This window comes from Capricornis sumatraensis, chromosome 22 (genome assembly GCF_032405125.1).
Source record: "Capricornis sumatraensis isolate serow.1 chromosome 22, serow.2, whole genome shotgun sequence".
Taxonomy (NCBI): Eukaryota; Metazoa; Chordata; class Mammalia; order Artiodactyla; family Bovidae; genus Capricornis; species Capricornis sumatraensis.
In genome coordinates, this window is record NC_091090.1 from 5470858 (window position 1) to 5493198 (window position 22341).

Genomic DNA, 22341 nt, shown 5'->3' on the forward strand with positions numbered 1-22341 from the left:
CCATGGCCAAATTTGCCTGTTACTACAGGTGTTTCTTGACTTTGTACTTTTGCATTCCAGTCCCATATAATGAAAAGGATATATTTCTTTTTGGCTGTTAGTTCTGCAAGATCTTGTAGGTCTTCACAGAACCGTTCCATTTCAGCCTCTTCAGCGTTACTGGTTGGGGCATAGACTTGGATTACCATGATATTGAATGGTTTGCCTTGGAGACGAACAGAGATCATTCTGTCATTTTTGAGATTGCATCCAAGTACTGCATTTCAGACTCTTTTGTTGACCATGATGGCTAGTGCATTTCTTCTGAGGGATTTAACCCCCTAGTAGTAGATATAATGGTTTTCTGAGTTAAATTCACCCATTCCAGTCCATTTTATTTCACTGATTCCTATAATGTCGACGTTCACTCTTACCATCTCTTGTTTTACCTCTTCCAATTTTCCTTGATTCATGGCCCTGACATTCCAGGTTCCTATGCAATATTGCTCTTTACAGCATCAGACCTTGCTTTTATCACCAGTCACTTCCACAGCTGGGTATTGTTTTTGCTTTGGATCCATCCCTTCATTCTTTCTAGTTTTATTTCTCCACTGATCTCCAGTAGCATATTGGGCACCTACTGACCTGGGGAGTTCCTCTTTCAGTATCCGCCAGGAGCCAGCACAAGGAGTCTCACCCGTGGCAAAGGTCATGAGGTTAAGTGGTCTGACAGGCAAAGGCGAGTCGGGCCTTAAGGGTGGCTCACTGAATTTTCTCGAGCATCTACCCCCAAAAAACCAGAGTCTGCCTGCCTTATTGTACTGTGCTTTCCACTCTCCTGACATAACAGGGGGCCATCCCCGATCACCTTCTTCTAAAAGGAATTAACTCAGGGCTCCAGTTAACAGTTTCCTGCATATAAAAGGAGTGTTTTAGCTCAAACACCTCTGATGGCTCTCTAACTTGCCTTACCCGGACTTTTACAACTGTGCATGTGATTGTTTACAGTACACCCCCCCCCCAACTGTGAGAGGCACGGGAAGCCTAAAACATAAAGCCTTTCAAAGAGTTGAAAGTTATTAGAGTAGTGCTGGTGTAAGATTTCACTGTTGAGCCAATGCTTGTTGCTAAGTTTCCATATCTCTTACCCACTGTGCACCTGGGAGCACATTTGTTAACATAGTTAGAATGTAAGAAAAACAAGTGTAGCCTTGAAACTGACCACATCAGACTTTTGAGCTAATTAGTTCTTTCTTTGTTGTAACTCGCTGCACCTTTGCTTCGTGAAAATGTAACTTTGTTTGATACTTTCTGAGGCTGACATAGATTAGAAATATAAAGAAAAAATAGTTCAAGGGAAAATAAGTTTTCTGGTTGAGCAGCCTTTATGAAAAGAGGGTCTTAGAATGGTTCACAGGCCTCCAAGGCCAGAAGATAATGTACCCAACATCATTTGTGGGAAAGGTATAAAGTCCTTTTAAAAAATAAAGTTATTGGGGCCTTGCTCACCGAAACAGCTTGGTCTCCCTGTGTCAATCATTCTCTCCTCCTCTTACTCTCTTTCAGGCTAGTTCCCATCTGGAATACAGAGGTCCACCATGTCTACTTATTTGCCTGGGTTTCTAAGACCTGAATGGGAAGGCGCCCTGCACCTTCACTCCCTCGGGAGACCAAGAGGGCACCTGTGACCTTATGTACACGGTGCAAGTCTCTTGTCTTGAGACTTTATTGATTTTCTGTATAAACCAAAGAACATCAGCCTCTTTTCTTCTCTCCTCTATTTTCTTATCTACAACATTCTTTCCTTATCTGTCTCTTTCTAAATCAATCACCGACTCCGTCCACCCTTTGAATTCCCTGGATCCACCGGGGCTGGACCCCAGCAAGTATCCTATCATTTTGCCTTTTCATACTGTTCATGGGGTTCTCAAGGCAAGAATACTGAAGTGGTTTGCCATTCCCTTCTCCAGTGAACCACATTCTATCAGACCTCTCCACCATGACCCGCCAGTCTTGGGTTGCCCCACAGGCATGGCTTAGTTTCATTGAGTTAGACAAGGCTGTGGTCCTAGTGTGATTAGATTGACTAGTTTTCTGTGAGTATGGTTTCAGTGTGTCTGCCCTCTTGCAACACCTACCATCTTACTTGGGTTTCTCTTACCTTGGGCGTGGGGTATCTCTTCATGGCTGTTCCAGCAAAGCGCAGCTGCTGCTCCTTACCTTGGATGAGGGGTATCTTCACACTGCTGCCCTTCCTGACCTTCAACCTGGGATGGTTCCTCTAGGCCATCCTGTGCCCACGCAGCCACCACCTCTTGGACATGGGGTTACACTTCCCGGCCACCACCTCTGGCCTCAGGTGTGGGGTTGCTCCTCCCAGTCGCTGTCCTGGACTCGTGCATGGGGTTGCTCCTCGCGGCCGCTGCCTCTGGCCTCAGGTACCGCCCCTGGCCTTGGACACGGAGTGACTCCTCTTGGCCACCGTCCCTGGCCTCAGACGCAGGGTAGCTCCTCTTGACCTTTGCCCCCGACCTCAGACGTGGGGTAGCTCCTCCTGGCTGCTGTCCCTGACCTCGCACTCGGGGTAGCTCCTCTCAACCCCTGACCTTGGACGCAAGGTAGCTCCTCTCAGCCGTTCCTGCACTGTTGAAGCCTGGCACTCTAGGTCACTGCCCCTGACCGCAGATGTGTGGTAGCTCCTCTCGGCCGTGTTTAGTGCGCCGGCCACAGCCACCTGTACTTAGTTACTTTAAATGTAAATGGATTAAATGCTCTAATCAAAACAGACTGTCTGAATGAATACAAAAAACAAAGAAACTGACACATATGCTGTCTACAGGGAACCCATTTCAGACCTCAAGACACATATAGCCTGAAAGTGAGAGAAAAAATATACTCCACGCAAATGGGAAGCAAAAGAAAGCTGGAGTAGTAACCCTCATATCAGACAAAACAGAACTCAAGACAACTACAAGAGATAAGGGAGGACACCACATAATGATAAAGGGATTAATCCAAGAGAAAGACATAAAAATTGTAAATATCTATGCACCCAACATAGGAGCACCTCAATACATAAAACGAACACTAACAGACATAAAAAGAGAAGTTGACAGTAATAAAATAACAGTCGGAGGCTTTTCCACCCCAGTCACACCGAAGGACAGATCATCAGACAGAAAATTAAGAAGGAAATGCAAGTTTTAAATGATACATTACATGAAATGGATCTTATTGATATCTTCAGGACATTCCATCCAAATGCAGAGAAATACACCTTCCTTTCAAGTGCACGTGGAACATTCTCCAGGATAGACCACATCTTGTGGCACAAATCAAACCTCAGTAAATTTAAGAAAATTGAAACCATATCAGGCATCTTCTCCGACCACAATGCTATGAGACTAGATATCAATTACATGAAAAAAAAAAAAAAAAAAAAACTAAGAAACGCAAACACATGGAGATTATACAAAAAATCCTCCCAGCATCATGGTCTCTTCCAATGAGTCAACTCTTTGCAGGAGGTGGCCAAAGTATAGGAGTTTCAGCCTCAGCATCAGTCTTTCAAATGAACACCCAGGTCTGGTCCCCTTTAGGATGGACTGGTTGGATCTTTTTGCAGTCCAAGGGACTCTCAAGGGTCTTCTCCAACACCACAGTTCAAAAGCATAATTCTTCGGTGCTCAGCTTTCTTCACAGTCCAACTCTCACATCCATACATGACTACTGGAAAAACCATAGCCCTGACTAGATGGACCTTGGTTGGCAAAGTAATGTCTGCTTTGTAATATGCTATCTAGGTTGGTCATAACTTTCCTTCCAAGGAGTAAGCGTGTTTTAATTTCATGGCTGCAGTCACCATTTTCAGTGATTTTGGAGCCCCCCAAAATAAAGTCTGATACCGTTTCCACTGTTTCCCCATCTATTTCCTATGAAGTGATGGGACCGGATGTCATAATCTTCATTTTTTGAATGTTGAGCTTTAAGCCAACTTTCTCACTCTCCTCTTTCACCTTCATCAAGAGGCTTTTTAGTTCCTTTTCACTCTCAGCCATAAGGGTGGTGTCATCTCCATATCTGAGGTTATTGATAGTTCTCCTGGCAATCTTGATTCCAGCTTGTGCTACTTCCAGCCCAGCATTTCTCATGTACCCTGCATATAAGTTAAATAAGCAGGGTGACAGTATACAGCCTTGACGTACTCCTTTTCCTATTTCAAACCAGTCTGTTGTTCCATGGCCAGTTCTAACTGCTGCTTCCATATGACCCAGCAATTCCACCTCTAGCAATGTACCTTGGGGAAACCAAAATTGAAAGAGACACATGTATCCTATTGTTCACAGCAGCACTATTTACAATAGCTAGAACATGGAAGCTACCTAGATTTCCATCATCAGATGAATGGATAAAGAATTTGTGGCATATATACACAGTGAAATATTACTCAGCCATAAAAAATAATGCATTTGAGTCAATTCTAATGAGATGGATGAACCTAGAACCTATTATACAGAGGGAAATGAGTCAGAAAGAGAAAGATAAATACCATATTCTATCGCATATACATGGAATCTAGAAAAATGGTACTAAAAATTTTATTTACAGGGCAACAATGGAGAAACAGACATAGAAAATAGACTTATGAACATGAGGAGAGGGGAGGAGAGGGTGAGATGTATGGAAAGAGTAACATGGAAACTTACATTACCATATATGAAATATATAGCCGACAATAATTTTCTGTATGGCTCAGGAAACTCAAACAGGTGCTCTGTATCAAACTAGAGGGGTGGGATGGGGAGGGATATGGGAGAGAGTTTCAAAATGGATGGGATATATGTATACCTATGGTTGATTCATGTTGAGGTTTGACAGAAACCAGAAAAAATATATAAAGCAATTATCCTTTAAAAATAAATTAGTTAAAAAAAAGAAAGAAATGAAAAACCATAGCTTTGACTAGACGGACCTTTGTCAGCAAAGTAATGTCTCTACTAATACTAATGATGGTTTTAAACAGCAGTCTCATTGATGGTGAGCTGCAAAGAGATGATCTGGCCACATGTAGACAGTCTATGTGATCAGAGCCTTAACAAGGAAGGAAGAAAATTGTGAAGACTGAATTGCTCTGTAGTGTCACTTATAATAAAGGGAAACTTGTCTAAGAAATTTTATCTTAAAGTGAAGAACTCCTTTGATATTTGCACCACCAACTTATCATGGTCCTGTTATTTTGCTACTGAGACACTTAAACTTTTTTGTTTAAGAAGACTCAATTTTTTTTAAAATTAAAGCAGAGAGCAGCAGCCTTTGAATGTTAATCTGGGTTTGGATGGAGATATCAAAGACTAGTGTCAGAGATTATCAGCCACGTGTTCAACATTGTATGTATTCATTGGATTATTTATAGAAAATATGACAGGTTTTAATAAAGTGTAAGTTTTTTTAAGAGATAATATCTCCTTTTACTTATTATCAACAGTATGCTATTAAAGGTATAGTTAAGATATCTGCAAAGTTTATAATATTTTTCTCCTTCTGTGGAAACTGATGTCTCTCCATATGACACTTGGGCCTGAGTCCCCAGGAACCATGCTCGTATCCACGAACTTGTAACGGTGAACTTCACACCTGAACCACCCATGTAACTGGTGGCTAATGAGTGTAGATCCCAGATCTGATTTCCTGAAACTCTTGTTCTATAGTCATAAACACCTGGCATGCCCAAGTGAATATGATTCTCCTACCCAGGTATCTGAATTCGATTCAGCCAGCCAGCCAGTATCTGCCAGTGAGGAGAACTGGACGTGTAGATGCTGCAGTCCTAGGGTGGAAGTATTTCACCACGAGCTGAGCCAAGTTGATCAGAGAAGCCAAATATCCAGTCTGTACATTAGCATGGGATGAAAACATATGTGCAAAGAAAATAGAGAGGAAATGTGGGGAGACAATCTAGTGCCTCAGTCTTGCTGTTTCTTCAGCCCTGATGGCATTCCTATTACTGGACTTCATGACACCCGATAAAAGATATGTTCACATGCTGAGGTGTAAGGAAGTCATTCTGGCTTATACACGTTAACTTGACTTTTTTTTTTTTTTTTTGCTAAAGAAAATAGTATGTTTGATTACATACATTGTACATCTACTTTAATTATTAAAGAAAAGTGTGCGTTGACCAGAAGTGAAAAAAAAAAAAAATGTCCAAGTTTACAAAAGATTAAATGCTTCCCTTCCCAGGATACCAGTGTTAGCCCTGCTGGTTGATAAGACTCCCTTTGCATGTGCCAAGGTCATGCTGACTACCTGTGTGTGTTGATTTGCCTTTTCAGAAAACTTGAAGGGAAGAATCCTTAACTTGTTTGGTGTTCCTTCTTCTGACAAGACATAAAACTATGCTGAAAACCCTGCTTATCCTTAACAGTTCTTGAGAGTAATCTTGGAAGCTGTCTTCTGGGTTACTGTCTTCAGTTTGGCTCCAGTAAAACTCTATTTTATTCCTATTATAGATAGTTTACTGAATGTTTTCGTCAACACAGCATCTCCCCAGATTTGTTTGTTCACTTATTTCTTTATCATTAAGAGAAGATTATACAGCTTCTCTATTTGAAAACAACTAATTTGCCCAGTTAATTTACAAAAAGTAAATAAATGTTTGTGACTTCAGTGGGTCCATAATTTCCCTAGGGAGAAACTGTAGAGTATGATACATGATGAAATTTTTATAACAGTTACTTCTTATTTACTGTCTATAATCTTCCATGTACTCATGAATACTCATGTTTTAAGTGCTTATGGATGTTTATTTCTAATATTCAGTGGAGTCTTGTGAGGCTGAAATGATTATCCCCATTTTATAGAAGAGGAAATCTAGGACTCAAAATGTTCTAAATTACATAGCTAGTGACACAGTTAGAATTCAAACTGTGGGATGCTGCTTTCTGTTTTGAAAGTCAGGTAAGGTCCACCCAGCAACACGACAGACTTTCCTGAAAGCCAAACACTTCACTAGATCTCCAACGACCTATCCATTCCCCCCACCCCCATCACCCTGTACTCGAAAATTCAACAAATGACACCTCAATTTTATCTGGTTGGTAAGTTTAACCTATGTTTCACAAAACTTCACAAAGTTATCTTTTACTTCTTTCTGTTTGCACACATTCTCCCTCTGTCCCATCATCAAATCCTTCTAGATCATTTCCATAGACTCAGAATAGATCTCTTCTCACCCCTCTGAGCCTTGTTCTGTCCATGAGGATGTCACCAGTCTCCTTGTTTCTATTCCTGTGCCCATCTCATTGCATATTCTGTCCACTGCAATGTGTACAGAAGAAATCTTTTAAAACATAAATCTGCTCATGTGGTTTTCCTGCCTCAAGCTCTCCAATAGTAACATGAATTGGCCTGCCCTGCCTTTGTCCTTCTCTGTCTCTCTCACATACTCTCCAATTCTGATGTTTTCCTAGCTGATCCCCAAACATTTTGAGCAGGTTCTTCCGAGTGCCTTTCTGCTTGCTGTTTCCTTAACCAGGGATGTGCTTATATGGATGCAGACCCTTGATCTAGGTTCAGAGGTTTACTGAAACCTGAATTAATGAAGGAATTGATACTTTAAATTTAAGTTTTAAAAATCATATTTACAAGGCTCGATATAATTTCTTTACTTACTATAAGAATCATCGTAAACTTTCCAATTCAGAATATAACCTTTTTCAGAATATGCTCATGTTTCCATAAAATCTGTATGCCTTTGCAGCTTGCTGTTTTTGCCTTGCACTCCTTGATTTATTCACTACAAATTGGAATGAATATGAAAGGCCAGAATGCTTTTGTAGCTACATGAAGGACTACAGTTTTTCCAATCTTGTTCTCTTTTACTGTGCCATATAAGTGCTGTAAATTTATTTATTGATAACAATGTTGACCACTATTTCTATCTTTTAATTTTTGAGATAAAGATCTGACTGTTTAGCTTTCTTTTTGGTAGACAAAAACACCATAGTGTCAATACACATAAAGATGGTAGACCTGGTTCCTCAGAGATAAGAAAAAGGAAAACAAAACAACAAAATCCCACTGTTCCTGTTGTGAATTATTCATTCATTCATTTAAAGAGCACTTATTTCTGAAGCAGTGCATATGTCTTACTGAAGAGTCGGTAGGACCAGGACCCGGTTCTAAGTTCCTAGATCCGCGGCTTTGTTCAGAAGAAAGAACACAATATCTGCTGCAGATTTTTCAATTTTTCAGACTTAGATTTTAAATATTGATAGCTGATGTTGTACAAAAGATACTTAGATGAACACATTTCCATTATCCCATAGAAATTGGTCATTAAACAATATTTTTCTTCACTCTTAGAGACATTATTCCATGTTTCATTTTTAATCAGTAACTTTCCTAAAAACTAACATGCTCTAACCATTAAAGTTCTTAGGGATGCCTAGAAAACATTTTTACTTTATTTTAGGATTAAGTTTTGCTTGGTTATTTACCAATTCATAAAATATTTATATGCTTTTAATGAATAGAATGTGATGCTAACTGTTTCTGAAGAGTTTATATAAGTAACAATTCACAAAGGACAGTGCATCTATGTTAGAATGAAGCAAACACATAGGTTAGTGGATGGACATCTTGGAGAGGTTAAAGGCAAAATGTATCTATTTCATAGGATGATAATCTGGTTGTGTCAATTCAATCAAACTTTTACAGTGGACTTAATACGGTTACAAAAGTGAATAGGAAACTTCCCCTTTTAACAAGTTTAACAATTCAGTAGGACGAATGGAGACAGAAACTAGAACATGTGATCAGAAGAAAGATAACAACTCAAGTGAAAGGTTCAAAACGAGTGTAAAGTAATACAGAGGACTAGAAGGGGAAGAGGTACTTACAGACACTGCAATTCATATATTCATTCTGTACTGAGCTCTGAATTCACACCTGCCAATTTCTTATCTTTCATACACTGAGTAGGATATTTAAATGAAAAACCAACTACATTGTCTTAAATTACTAACAAAGTTTGTAATATAATCACATTATATTTGTCAAATATTTCTGAGTTATATTCATCTTTATCATGCCCCAGGAGAATCTTCTAAATACATGACTATTCACATTATGTTCATAATTATGTCTTTTTGAAATGAATCAAGTCTTCTAAATATAAGAAAACCTCAAGATAGCTTGTTTCTTAAAATGTAAGCTATTTAACTGGTAATAACAACAGTGATGGAACCTGTACAATGAAATCTTTTCTCAAAATGGCCTCATTTAAATGCACTACTACATTCTGTTGCAAATGACACTTGTTTCCTGCAACAAACATCATCTACTATACTGATGGTATATGAATTTCTTTGAAGATTAGCTTGATGCTCAACCAATTTAACTCCTCCTAACAACTGATTTCTCAAGAGTACTTACATACTCTTCGTACCCCTTGTGGGCTGGCAGAAGGGGTGCCCTGTATCCTGGCATGGTGGGTGACCCCCGGGCTCGCGGGGTAGGAACGCCTCTCGCTATAGGGGGCGCTGGAAGAGCACCACGGGTCACAGTGGTCCCTCGAGGGGTGAGAATGCCTCGTCCTGGTGGTGGGGGAGGAGGAATGGCTCCCCCACGTCCCCTAGGAGAAACAGGCCATGTACAGATGAGAAACAAGTGATGAGACAACAGAATTAAAGCTGGAAAATTTATCATCTTACAGGCTGTATACAATGAGAAGAAAACCACATTTATTTCTGCATGCCTGAGAGTGTGAGTGTGCATGTTTAATGGTGACTCTTTAGGATATAAAGCATTTTGACCTCCACAGAATAAAGTTTGTAAACATTGGGTATGACTTAGTTATCATGAAAACCATGTAAAATACTTTGATATTTTTTATAACATAAAAATTTAAAGCAAAACAACCAAAAATTAACCCACTCTGATTTCTATTCCAAGTTTACCAAAAAGGGGAAAACGAGAGCAATGTCTAATATATGACTCACTGGACCATTCAGAGCACCTCATTTTCAACGACTCCTCCATGCTGGAGGTAACTGACAGTGATAGGCAATTTTTTCACTTAAAGAAAAAAAAAAAAGCTGTCTGCACTTTGAAAATACTTGGAGCTATCATGATATCATTCTGCTTATTATAGTAGCTTAGATTTAATTTAAGGTCACTTGCATCACAACTCATTGTCACTAAGTTATTGTTATGCATGTAACCCTTTAAATGGGCAGAGTCTCTGATATAATTTATTTCCTGGGGTAACTATGGTGCTAGTGAACACCTACGGACTCTGCTATAAAAATAATAACTGAGTACCTTGCACTGTAGTGCTGGACACAAAAGTAACTTGTACTAAAAGCATGAGATCAAATGGCTGCAGTTAATTCTTAAGTATTAGGAGGCCTTTGGAAAGGTTGAATGTTTGTCTAAAATCTTTGGACAAAACCATCATTATTTCACGTTTTATTCTGTCTGAAACGATGGCCTCCAGAAAGCACTACTTTCAGCAAGGTCACTAAGACTTTTAGGAAAATGATGATCGTGGGATGTAGAACAGGAAAGACTAGAAGTCTCTTCAAGAAAATTAAAGATATCAAGGGAACTTTTCAGGCAAAAATGGGCACAATAAAGGACGGAAATGGTATCGACCTAACAGAAGCAGAAGATACTAAGAAGAGGTTACAAGAAAGCACAGAAGAACTATATAAAAAAGATTTTCATGACCTAGATAACCACAATGGTGTGATCACTCATCTAGAGCCAGACATCCTGGAATTCAAAGTCAAGTGGGCCTTATGAAGCATCACTATGAACAAAGCTAGTAGAGGTGATGGAATTCCAACTGAGCTATTTTAAATCCTAAAAGATGATGCTGTTAAAGTGCTGCGCTCAACATGCCAGCAAATTTAGAAAACTCAGCTGCAGCCGCAAGACTGGAAAACATCGGTTTTCATTTCAATCCCAAAGAAAGACAATATCAAAGTATCCTCAAACTACCACACAATTGCACTCATCTCACATGCTAGCAAAGTAATTCTCAAAATTCTGCAAGCCAGGCTTCAACAGTACATGAACGTCTAGATGTTCAGGCTGGATTTAGAAAAGGTAGAGGAACCAGAGATCAAATTGCCAACATCTGTTGGATCATCGAAAAGCAAGCATGTTCCAGAACATCTATTTCTGCTTTATTGACTATGCAAAGCCTTTGATTGTGTGGATCACAATAAACTGTGGAAAATTCTGAAAGAGATGGGAATACCAGACCAACTCACCTGCCTCCTGAGAAATCTGTATACAGGTCAGGAAGCAGCAGTTACAATTGGACATGGAACAACTGACTGGTTCCAAATAGGAGTACATCAAGGTTGTATATTGTCACTCTGCTTTTTTTTTAACTTATATGCTGAATACATCATGTGAAATGCTGTGCTGGAAGAAGCACAAGCTGGAATCAAGATTTCCAGGAAAATATCAATAACCCCAGATATGCAGATTACACCACCCTTGTTTCAGAAAGCAAAGAAGATCTAAAGAGCCTCTTGATGAAAGTGAAAGAGGAGAGTGAAAAACTTGGCTTAAAACTCAACATTCAGAAAACTAAGATCATGACATCTGGTCCCATTACATCATGGCAAACAGATCAGAAAACAATGAAAACAGTGACACACTTTATTTTTAGACTCCAAAATAAAAAATTAGGCAAAAATTAGTTTATATTTCCATAGTGACTGAAGACATGAAATTAAAAGATGGTTACTCCTTGGAAGGAAAGGTATAACCAATCTAGACAGCATATTAAAAGGCAGAGACTTTTAATTACAGAGACTTACTTTGCCATCAAAGTTCTGTCTATTCAAAGCTATTGTTTTTTCAGTAGTCATGTATGGATGTTAGAGTTGTGCTCTAAAGAAACCTGAGCACTGAAGAATTGATGCTTTTGAACTGTGATGTTGGAGAAGATTCTTGAAAGTCCCTTGGACAGCAACAAGATCCAACCAGTCCATCTTAAAGGAAATCAGTCCTGAATATTCATTGGAAGAACTGTTGCTGAAACTCCAATTCTTTGGGCACCTGATTGTAAGAACTGACTCATTTGAAAAGACCCTGATGCTGGAAAGATTGAAGGCAGAAGAAAGGGATGACAGAGGATGAGATGGTTGGACGTCATCACCAACTCAATGCACATGAGTTTGAGTAAACTATGGGAGTTGGTGATAGACAGGGAGGCCTGGCTTGCTGTAGTCCATGCAGTCTCAAAGAGTCAGACAGGACTGAGTGACTGAATTGAATTGAACTGAACTGAACAGGTAGGGGTGTAGGTTATGCTTTCTGCTATGAATAGTAGGCAGTTGGCTTTTGTGGTAAATGAGCTTTAAGAGTGAACAATAAGAATACTGGTAAAGCTTTTAAAATTTTTCAATAGATTATAGAGCTGATGAATATAGAAATTATTAGGGAACTTACTGTGAATCTAATGTATAGAGAATGCTCTCCTACATTGGGAGATCCTGAAAGGCCCAGTGCCCCCTTCAATCACAATATATCTAAGCCCATAATATTCTAAACTACTGTGTAACACAAAAGCCCATCTATAAAATGGAAATATAGACTAATTTTTGCCTTCACTGGGCCTCCTAACACTTCATATGTAAGGTGTGCATATATCTAGGTTTGCCTAGTATAGTTCAGAATTATAACTGTTTTCCTAGGTTAGCATTTTAATACTTTTGAAAGTGTCCCTTGGGTGGGTAGTAAATCATGTCACCATACTTTAGCCACAAATTCTATTCATGCTATTGAACAATCACAGGTAAGTTGTTATAACTCCCTGAGCCTGAGTTGTTATAACTTTTCTTAATGGGTAAAATAAAATTTCTGAATCTATAACAATTCTTCCCACTTTAGAATTACATTATGCTCACATCAAATTTAATTTATCATCCCATTTCTTCATCAGGTGTCTCCCAGACAGAGCCTTGCCTGTTTCTTGAACCTGACTCATTACCTCTGATATCGTATGTTCTTACCCTGGAATATTAACCCTATATCTCTCATCAACTCAGATCTTCAGTTCAACTCAAGATTGATATAACCTATTTAGAACATAGTGTTCCTGGCTGAATCAACACTATAATGTTTTCTCTATTTTTCTGACTTCTTGAAAGTTTTCTATCCTTAATTCCACCCCCCACACACTCATTCCTGAATCAATTGAAATCTGCTTATTGATTTTTCCACTTTGTTGAAAATACTCTTGACTGGTGTTACCAGTATCTTACTAGTTTCCACATCCACCAGGTTCATTTACATAGCCCCCATATCAGAATACATCCTACATTTATCAGTGTGGGTTATAAATGTCTTCTTTAGATATGTATAACTCTGCTTATCTTCCCATTCCTCCTTTTCACTCTTCAGGTTTATTCACTAACATCTTCTCCTAGGCCCTCCTTGGGAGATGATTGTCACCGTTTTCTGCGCCTCACAGTGCACTTTGCAGTCTCTCACTCTGATGGCTGTTAGCACTTTCCTCCCTACCATACACCATAACCTGGAGCATGTCTCCTTATCTGGTCTGCATGTTAGAGTCACCTAAAATTCATTGAAAAGGTCCAGATTCCAGACTCCACTCCACGATGATTAAACCACAGTCTCCAGCAGCAGTGATCTTCAGTGATTCCAATGTGCTAACCAGTTTTGCCATGGCGTCAGAGAGTCAGACATAACTGAGCAACTGAACTGAATGGAACCAGTTTGGGAAACAGTGCTTAACATGTGTCATCTAACTTAAAAATCTTGACAAAGTTGTCACATAGCTATTTCTAATCTATTATAAAAGGTTGAGAAACAAGTCACAGAAAATACAAGTCATATTCCCAAGGACATACCAGCAATCCATAGACCTAGGATCAATTATAGAACTAATTATATTTTTCATTAAACTTGTTTTTTTTTTTAATCTAATTCTAATTGATGCCATTAATCTCTAGCCAGGGCAGACATCAGAGATTTATCCTGTGTAGGACCACTCTCTGATCTCCAACATCTAACCAGGCACTGAAAGTAAAGTGAAAGTGAAAGCCTCTCAGTTGTGCCTGACTCATCACAACCCCATGGACTATACAGTCTGTGGAATTCTACAGGCCAGAATACTGAAGTGGGTAGCCTTTCCCTTCTTCAGGGGATCTTCTCAACCCACGGACTGAACCCAGGTCTCCTGCATTACAGGCAGATTCTTTACCAGCTGAGCCAAATGGGAAGCCCAATCAGAAACTAATTCATAAAAATTTTTGTCTCTAATCTCATCATTTACCTCTAATATTCTGAGTGGTATTTATTTCTGGGTGGAATAATGGACTTTCTTTTTCACTGGGTTCTCTGCCATTAGTGTCTGTCTCTCTGTGTTTTTCTCTAATTTTTCTCTGTTATCACAGTGATGACTGAGTCATCTTTCTTGGAAACAAACGTGATTACTCTTCTCTTTAACAAGTTCCATTTGTTCTATCTATGTGTTAGTTCTCATTGTTGCTGCTGCTGCTAAGTCGCTTCAGTCGTGTCTGACTCTGTGAGACCCCATAGATGGCAGCCCACAAGGCTCCCCCATCCCTGGAATTCTCCAGGCAAGAACACTGGAGTGGGTTGTCATTTCCTTCTCCAAAGCATGAAAGTGAAGTCGCTCAGTCGTGTCCGACTCCTAGCGACCCCATGGACTGCCGCCTACCAGACTCCTCCATCCATAGTTTTCATTGTAGCAAACAAACAAACAAACAAAAAAAAAACTTCAAAGACTGTTTCAAATGTCTTATTTTTCTACTGTTTACACTCATCCAACATGTAGTGGTGATATATGTAAAGATCTTAAGTCTTCAATTATGTAATGTTTTTTACTGTTCAGTAGCTAAGTCATTTCTGACTCTTTGTGACCCCATGGACATCAATGTCCTCTGACCTCCACTGTCTCCCAGAGTTTGCTAAAGTTTATGTCCATTGAGTTGGTGATGCTATCTAACCATCTCATCCTCTGTAGCCATCTTCTCCTCTTGATTCAATCCTTCCCAGTGTCAGGGTCTTTAACAATAAGCTAATTCTTCATATCAGATTTGTCATAGTTTTCCTTCCAAAAAGCAAGCACCTTTTGATGCTTATTCTTACAATTGCAGGTGCATTTCATCATGTGGTCTGAAAAAGAAGACATCAGAGTTCTGCTACATTGACTTTTATAAATGTTAATATATTAATGGCATTAAGATGGCATTGAAATTGAGGTTTAAGTTTCAATATTAGTTCTCTTTTTTACATATGCAGTATCATATTGAGCAAAGCTTTCAATCAAATTTTTCCAAAGTATTTAAAAATCAAGAATACAATGTTCTGTCCTTTACTAAACAATTGGAGAAATTAATATTTTACAATAAAAATTCACTAAAGTTGAAATTTTATATGGCTTGCTCAAATATGACAACTGAATTATTACCTTAAGAAATATCAATAACAGAACAAAATCCTCTAATAGAATTATTTTATAATCTCAAAAACAGGTTAATGCATTATTTTTTTAAATGGTCCCAATTCCAAGGAATATAGAATATAAAAAGACTAGTTCCCTGTATACTCATTCAATACATACTTGGTGGTGGTGGTTTAGTTACTAAGTCATGTCCATATCTTTTGACCCCATGGAGTATAGCCTGCCAGGCACCTCTGTCCATGGGATTTCCCAGGCAAGAATACTGGAGTGGATTGCCATTTCCTTCTCCTTTAATACATAATTTACACCATAAAAAACTGCCAAAATTATCACTTTTTAAACTACAAAAATGACATTTTCATTATTTAAACCCTAAGATATGATCAATTTAATATTAGTTGTAGTGATGTCATCCCCCAACCCATAAAAATAGGGTTAATATAAGGGTCTTATAAAAGACTGATTTCATAAAAGGTATATCCATAAATATAAACTGTTTCTGGGTAGCATTAGAAAGCTCAATTATAAAAATTTTTTGAAGAATAAAATATAAAAATAATCAATGAAACATTTTCAGAAGGTTTTTCATTAGGCAAATTAATTGCATAGCTGCCAGGTTTTACATTTAGATGGTCAGTTATTCCCCTGATACTTTATTTGGGAAATTGTCATTCTTATCTCTTTTTTCTGATAAGTATAGATTTTTTTTGATGTGTGTGATTAAAGGTTAAAACCAGTGATGGAAGGTGGTTAAAATATTTGGGATATAATTTAAAAAATTAAAAAGCACAATTCAGAGGGATAGGGTGAGGAAAGAGGTGGGAAGGATTTCAGGATAAGAGGACACATATATAGCTGTGACTGATTCTTGTTAATGTATGGCAAAAATTGTCACAATATTCTTAAGCAATTATCCTCCAGTTAAAATAAATAATCTAATTTAAAAAGAAAAATAAATTAATGATGTTAATAAAAGCAAATAAAAGGCAAATTGAATTAGTAAAGTATCTTGGAATCTCTCTCTTGAAATGGTTTCTAGGCAATATACTACTCTAATTCTAAGACATTTACAGATTTGAAAGCCAATTTCAACAGGACAAAGAAAAGGACAGAATTACACAGTCTCTTTGTGAAATGTGTGAGTATTTTTCATTTTACCTCTTTACAGAACAATGCCTTCTGTTGAAAGATTGACAAACACAGAATCCTACAAAACAAATTTTGATACAGAAAGATTCCAGTTTGTTTGTGAAGTGAATTATATCAAAGAAAATATTCTCTGATGATATTGCACAACCAAATATTACTAAACTTAAAATATTCTTACTCTCACCCATGTAGGTAATATACATCTGGCTTCCTGGACTCTTTATTTATTTAAATATCTACTTATTTACCTCCATCTATCATTATCCTCATTTATCTCTATACCTATCTGGCAAGACTGTATCAATTCAAGGGCCACCTAAGACACTGAAAATATTTGAAATTTTCTCCTTATGCATGGTCATCCTGGTTCAAAGATGTGTATGACTATATCATCTGCTTGCCTTCATCCTGGGGATAAGACCAGAGTAAAATGTCTCAGGTTTGCGCCTCTTTTCTTTTTGGAACAGTTGTTAAGACCTCAGACTCTGAATTTTGGAGTCAGACTGCTTGTGTGTTCTCAGGCATATTGGTTACATCTTTATCAGTTGTTCACCTGTAGATAATGCTTAACTGTACACTGGTGATAATTTATGTAAAGCTCTTATGAGCTATATAAGCATCTGTTGTTATTGATGTTTTTTCTTTCTTTTTTTTTTTTTTTGTCAGTGGTGGTTATTGTTGTGGATGTTGTTTATTCCTAGCTGTGATCATGACAGAGAACAGGCCGGTGAAGGATTGCCATCTTTAGTGACTGTTAATTTATTTAAAGCAAGAAGTAATGTACCTTGATGGAGCTGTGGGAGCTATTCTTATCCCTCTGCCTTTAACACCTCTGCCACGAAGAGAGTCCTCTGAGCCATTTAAGTAAGATAATTCACGTAGTTGTTCCTGACGAATTTCATCATTATAGTCCTGGGGGGAAAAAAAAGAAAAAGACCTGTTGAGTTTAAATGGGGCCTGAAGCTCTTAGAACTGAACAAACACAGTAAGAAAAAACGTGTTGTGTTTTTTTTTTTTTTCATTTATTTGCTGGAGACATATACAAAAATCCAAAATGATGTAAAAGTACTTTAAGTTCTTAGTTTTATAGAGAGACATTGAAATTGCTTCTTTTATCAAGGAAGTACACAGCTGGAAATCAAATGAGATTTGCTAGGATATCACTTTATATGTTAGCCAGAAAAGAAAAGATAACAATACAGAGCAATATTTTAGAAGGTACCACGGTTATGGTTGCTCATAAGATAAACAACTTTACTGGAATGAGTATGTGCAGACTGTGAATGACTGCATAACACTCAATTATCCCTGACACATAACCTGAAGAGGGTCAACTCCAAGGACCAAAGTAGACACTGTGCTAAAATAATTTAAAAATTCAAGTGAATGGCCAGTTTCAGACAACTTGGAAGCTGTGCAATTGAACTAAACAACTTGATGAGCAATGTTTAAAAATAAATACTTTCCTATGTGTTCTAGCTATGGGCTGATGGAGAATAATAGCCAGAGCAGAAGAGAAGCTTCATAGCAGTCAGAGACTAGGTCAAAGTCAAAGAGACTAGCTTGGTCCTGCACCAACGTGGAAAGATATCTGTCATTTAAATAGGACTAAAGAATGACCTCAGTCAATGAAGATGAATGCTTTCTGCAAAAAACTAGTGTCAGTCTTACCTGTTCCTCTTTTTACTGCTACGGTTATGTGAATGTACACACACACACACACAAACTCCTGGTGGAGCAATGCAAAACTGGATACTTGGTATTTTTGTGAAATGGGCAATCCAAGTAAATTCTACTTCATTAAAGATGGGTTTAAATGAAAGTCATGAGCTATCTAGGAATTGAGATGAGAAATATTTGTAGCAATGTTTGGGTTAACAAAAATGATGTCTGAGGTCTTGTGGACACTTGAGCCTGGTTAGCTCTATGAATGTGAGTTATAGTAACAGCATATGGAAACCGTGGACTCATCTGCATATCCCAGGCTAGAAGATGGGCGAGGGGGTGCATGCAATCTAAAAGCATTTCTAACACAAATTTTACCTCATGCCCCCAAAACTACTTTGTTCACATGTAAAAGTACTAGTCACTCCAAAGCATTTACTTTTTCTTTTTAACATGTTGCTTTCGTGTTCACCCTGTTCAACACCGGAATAATGGATTCAGGAGAGTAGATTAACAGAAGAGCTATTGACAATTAACAAGTCATATATTACTCAATTTATACCTCTTATTTTTCATATTCACACAGCAAACAAACTGAATAATTAACATGCCTAATATTTTATTAGGATTGGGGAATGTGACAAATTGCTACTTCTGATTGAAATGACTAGTTACTATCAAATGAAAAATTAATTCTATAATGTTTCTCCCATGTAATATTCTTAATTTGACAGCAGATCTTTGCAGCTTCTTATCTAATGAAAATCCATGAACCCCCAAAGTTTGTTTATTTTAATTGAAGAATAATTTCAATATTGTGATGGTTTTTGCCATACATCAATGTGAATTGGCCATAGGTATACATACATGTGTCTCTTCCATCCTGAACCTCCTCTTCCACCTCTCTCTACCCTATCCCTCCAGGTTGTCATGAATTATGAAAAAGAGACATATTCTAATTCTTGCAACATTGAAGGCTGAGAAAAAGTTAATAAATTGAAGATAAATTTATACATGCAATATTACTTTAGAGCATATCTTATGACAGAATTAAACAATGTACTATGATAAATATTAATGTCAAAATTTGACACTAAGATTGTTAGCTCTTAGTATAAGCAAAACGCTATTGACTTTATTTTTGGGGGGCTCCAAAATCACTGCAGATGGTGACTGCAGCCATGAAATTAAAAGACACTTACTCCTTGGAAGGAAAGTTATGACCAACCTAGATAGCATATTCTAAAGCAAAGACATTGCTTTGCCGACTAAGGTCCGTCTAGTCAAGGCTATGGTTTTTCCTGTGGTCATGTATGGATGTAAGAGTTGGACTCTAAAGAAGGCTGAGCACTTAAGAATTGATGCTTTTGAACCGTGGTGTTGGAGAAGACTCTTGAGAGTTCCTTGGACTGCAAGGAGATAACCAATCCATTCTGAAGATCAGCCCTGGGATTTCTTCGGAAGGAATGATGCTAAAGCTGAAACTCCAGTACTTTGGCCACATCATGTGAAGAGTTGACTCATTGGAAAAGACTTTGATGTTGGGAGGGATTGGGGACAGGAGGAGAAGGGAACGACAGAGGATGAGATGGCTGGATGGCATTACTGACTCAATGGATGTGAATCTGAGTGAACTCTGGGAGTTGGTGATGGACAGGGAGGCCTGGCATGCTGCAATTCATGGGGTCGCAAAGAGTCGGACACGACTGAGCGACTGAACTGAACTGATTGCTAATACGTAATCAAATGTCTTATGAGGTAGTTAGATATAATATATTTTAAAAACTGGATCATCTTCCAGGGTTGTGTTGGCCAACTGAACTCAGAGCTGTAACTGCAGATGTAACTGACAGTAGAATTCCTCTTGCCTTGTTCTGAACTCATAATGGTCCCAAGGCCATCTACCCAAGAGGAACTCCCCATGAATGATCAAATGTGATTGAAATGCTAAAATAAGTGATACCTGGGAGTTACAAGTCTCCTCTGCTTGTGCCGCAAGGATTTCTAGACAGCCGAGCTGAATTTCCCTATAATGCCATTTTCCCAGGCTATCTAAGACCTCTCTTTACTTTGGGTAAGATATTCTATTGTGAGGGCTCTCCATCCTTCCTTGGCTACCTCTTTGCTTACTCATTTATCTTTTTTGCCATAAGAACATTTTCCCTAATGAAGTCCTTACATGTTTAATCCAAGTTAAACCTGATTCACGGGGAATCAAAACTAACATAGATAATGCTGACAAAATCAAGTTCCCAGCATTACAGGCTGAGAGCTTTGGTATATCCATTGATGTAAATGCTGGTGGAGCCTATTCTGTTCAACATACCTTATACTCTGATTAATTAGAATATTTGCCATTCTCTTATTTTAAAATTATTACATATAGATTAAACATGGGAAAGATTGCTGATTAGCAAAACGTGTTAGTTGCTCAGTCCTATCTGGCTCTTTGTGGTACCATGGACTATTGTCCACCAGGTTCCTCTGTCTATGAAATTTTCCAGGCAATAATACTGGAGTGGGTTGCCATTCACTTGTCCAGGGTATCTTCTCAAACCAGAGATCAAACCTGGTCTCCTTCATTGCAGGCAAATTCTTTGTCATCTGAGCCATGAGGGAAGCCCCACTGACTAGTAAAATGAATAGTAATTGATGTTTTAAGAAAATAAATTGAATGTTGTCCAATTTTCTAAATAATTTCACTTAGTAAAAAAAGTATGGGCGAATCATAGAGTGAGCAAAACAAGACATGTTTTAGGCTTTAGCTGAGGTAGATGAATTGTGGAAACAATGTACCTGTGTGATGGAGCGAGAGAGGATGGGCAACCACAAGCTGTTCAAGAATACTTTAGTGGAAGGTGTACAGTATGACTTGGGAAGGTAGGAATAAAAGACATTTTAATGCAGAAATGGCTAGAAGAATAATGACACTATTAACCAGAGGAAGAAAGGAATGAAAAAAAGTTTGTGGAGAATTTACATTTGATCTTTATAATTTTAGTTTAAAATGTTGAGGAAATATTAAGATTTATCTTAGAAATTCAGAGATGGGTTGGGGGAGTAATTTCAAATGTCATTTGCATGTCAAATTTGGAGTAAATTTGAATGTCATTTGTGATAAATTAAAAAAATATTGCATAAGAGAATTGCAAAGTAATAGTGACAAATAGTTTTTAATCATACTTTTAATGCAAATTTATATCATTGAAGAAAAATCAGTTGATATGTTAATAGATTAGATTATTATCGATTATTAAATTAGTAGTAGATTATTAAATGAACAGGTTTTTAATAAACTAGTTTTTCTAGGTATGCAACTAAAGTATATATATATATATACTTATATATACATATATATATATATCACTGTATTTATAGTAATAAAGCATCTAGCTCTTTCAAATAAATGAGAAACAATTTTAAATGCCCAAATGTAAAGCTACTGAAACTCTAAGTATTCTCTAGACTAAATATATCTTGTGTATTATTTTCATGACATAAATATAATTTTCTAAACTCCAAAGCTTTTAATTGTGTATTATGTGCTCATATCCAGTTCTTCATTAAGCGCAGATCAAACTTTGAATTAATTGTTCGTTACTAGGTCATGAATCCAGCTGAAACTAGAGCATCTTAGTACATGTTTAATTGAGGCATATGTTCCTGATATCTTGTTACCTAGAATTTTAAAATTACTACTAAAAAAATGCTCCACAATTGCATTGAAAATGAGATATTATAAAAAATATACTACAACCTGAATTGGAGACAAGATGTTTGAGTAGAAGGACTTGAGCTCACCTTCTCTAAAAACAAAGGAAAAAAAAAAAAAAAAACTCCACCAAAATCAAAACTAAATGTTGACCAAACATCAGTCAAAAACACTGGAACTAACAAAAAATGATATTCTACATCCAAAGACAGACAAGAAGCCACATTGAGATGGTAGGAGGGATGTATTTGTGATATAATTAAATCCAATATCCACTGGGTAGGTGACCCACAAACTGGATAATAATTATAATGCAGAAGCTCTCCCACAGAAATGATCGTTTTGAGACACACAGCAGGCT

General features: G+C 37.7%; 1 protein-coding gene across 1 annotated transcript in view; it reads right to left on the minus strand.

The window, feature by feature from the left end:
• Positions 1-22341, minus strand: part of KHDRBS2 (KH RNA binding domain containing, signal transduction associated 2) — a 747046-nt gene that overhangs the window by 250223 nt on the left and 474482 nt on the right. Inside the window, exons 5-6 of the mRNA XM_068960975.1 lie at positions 17388-17515; positions 9415-9613 (exon numbers count right to left, since the gene is read on the minus strand). Coding sequence (XP_068817076.1) covers positions 9415-9613; positions 17388-17515 — 327 coding nt within the window. The remainder of the gene's footprint in view (positions 1-9414; positions 9614-17387; positions 17516-22341) is intronic.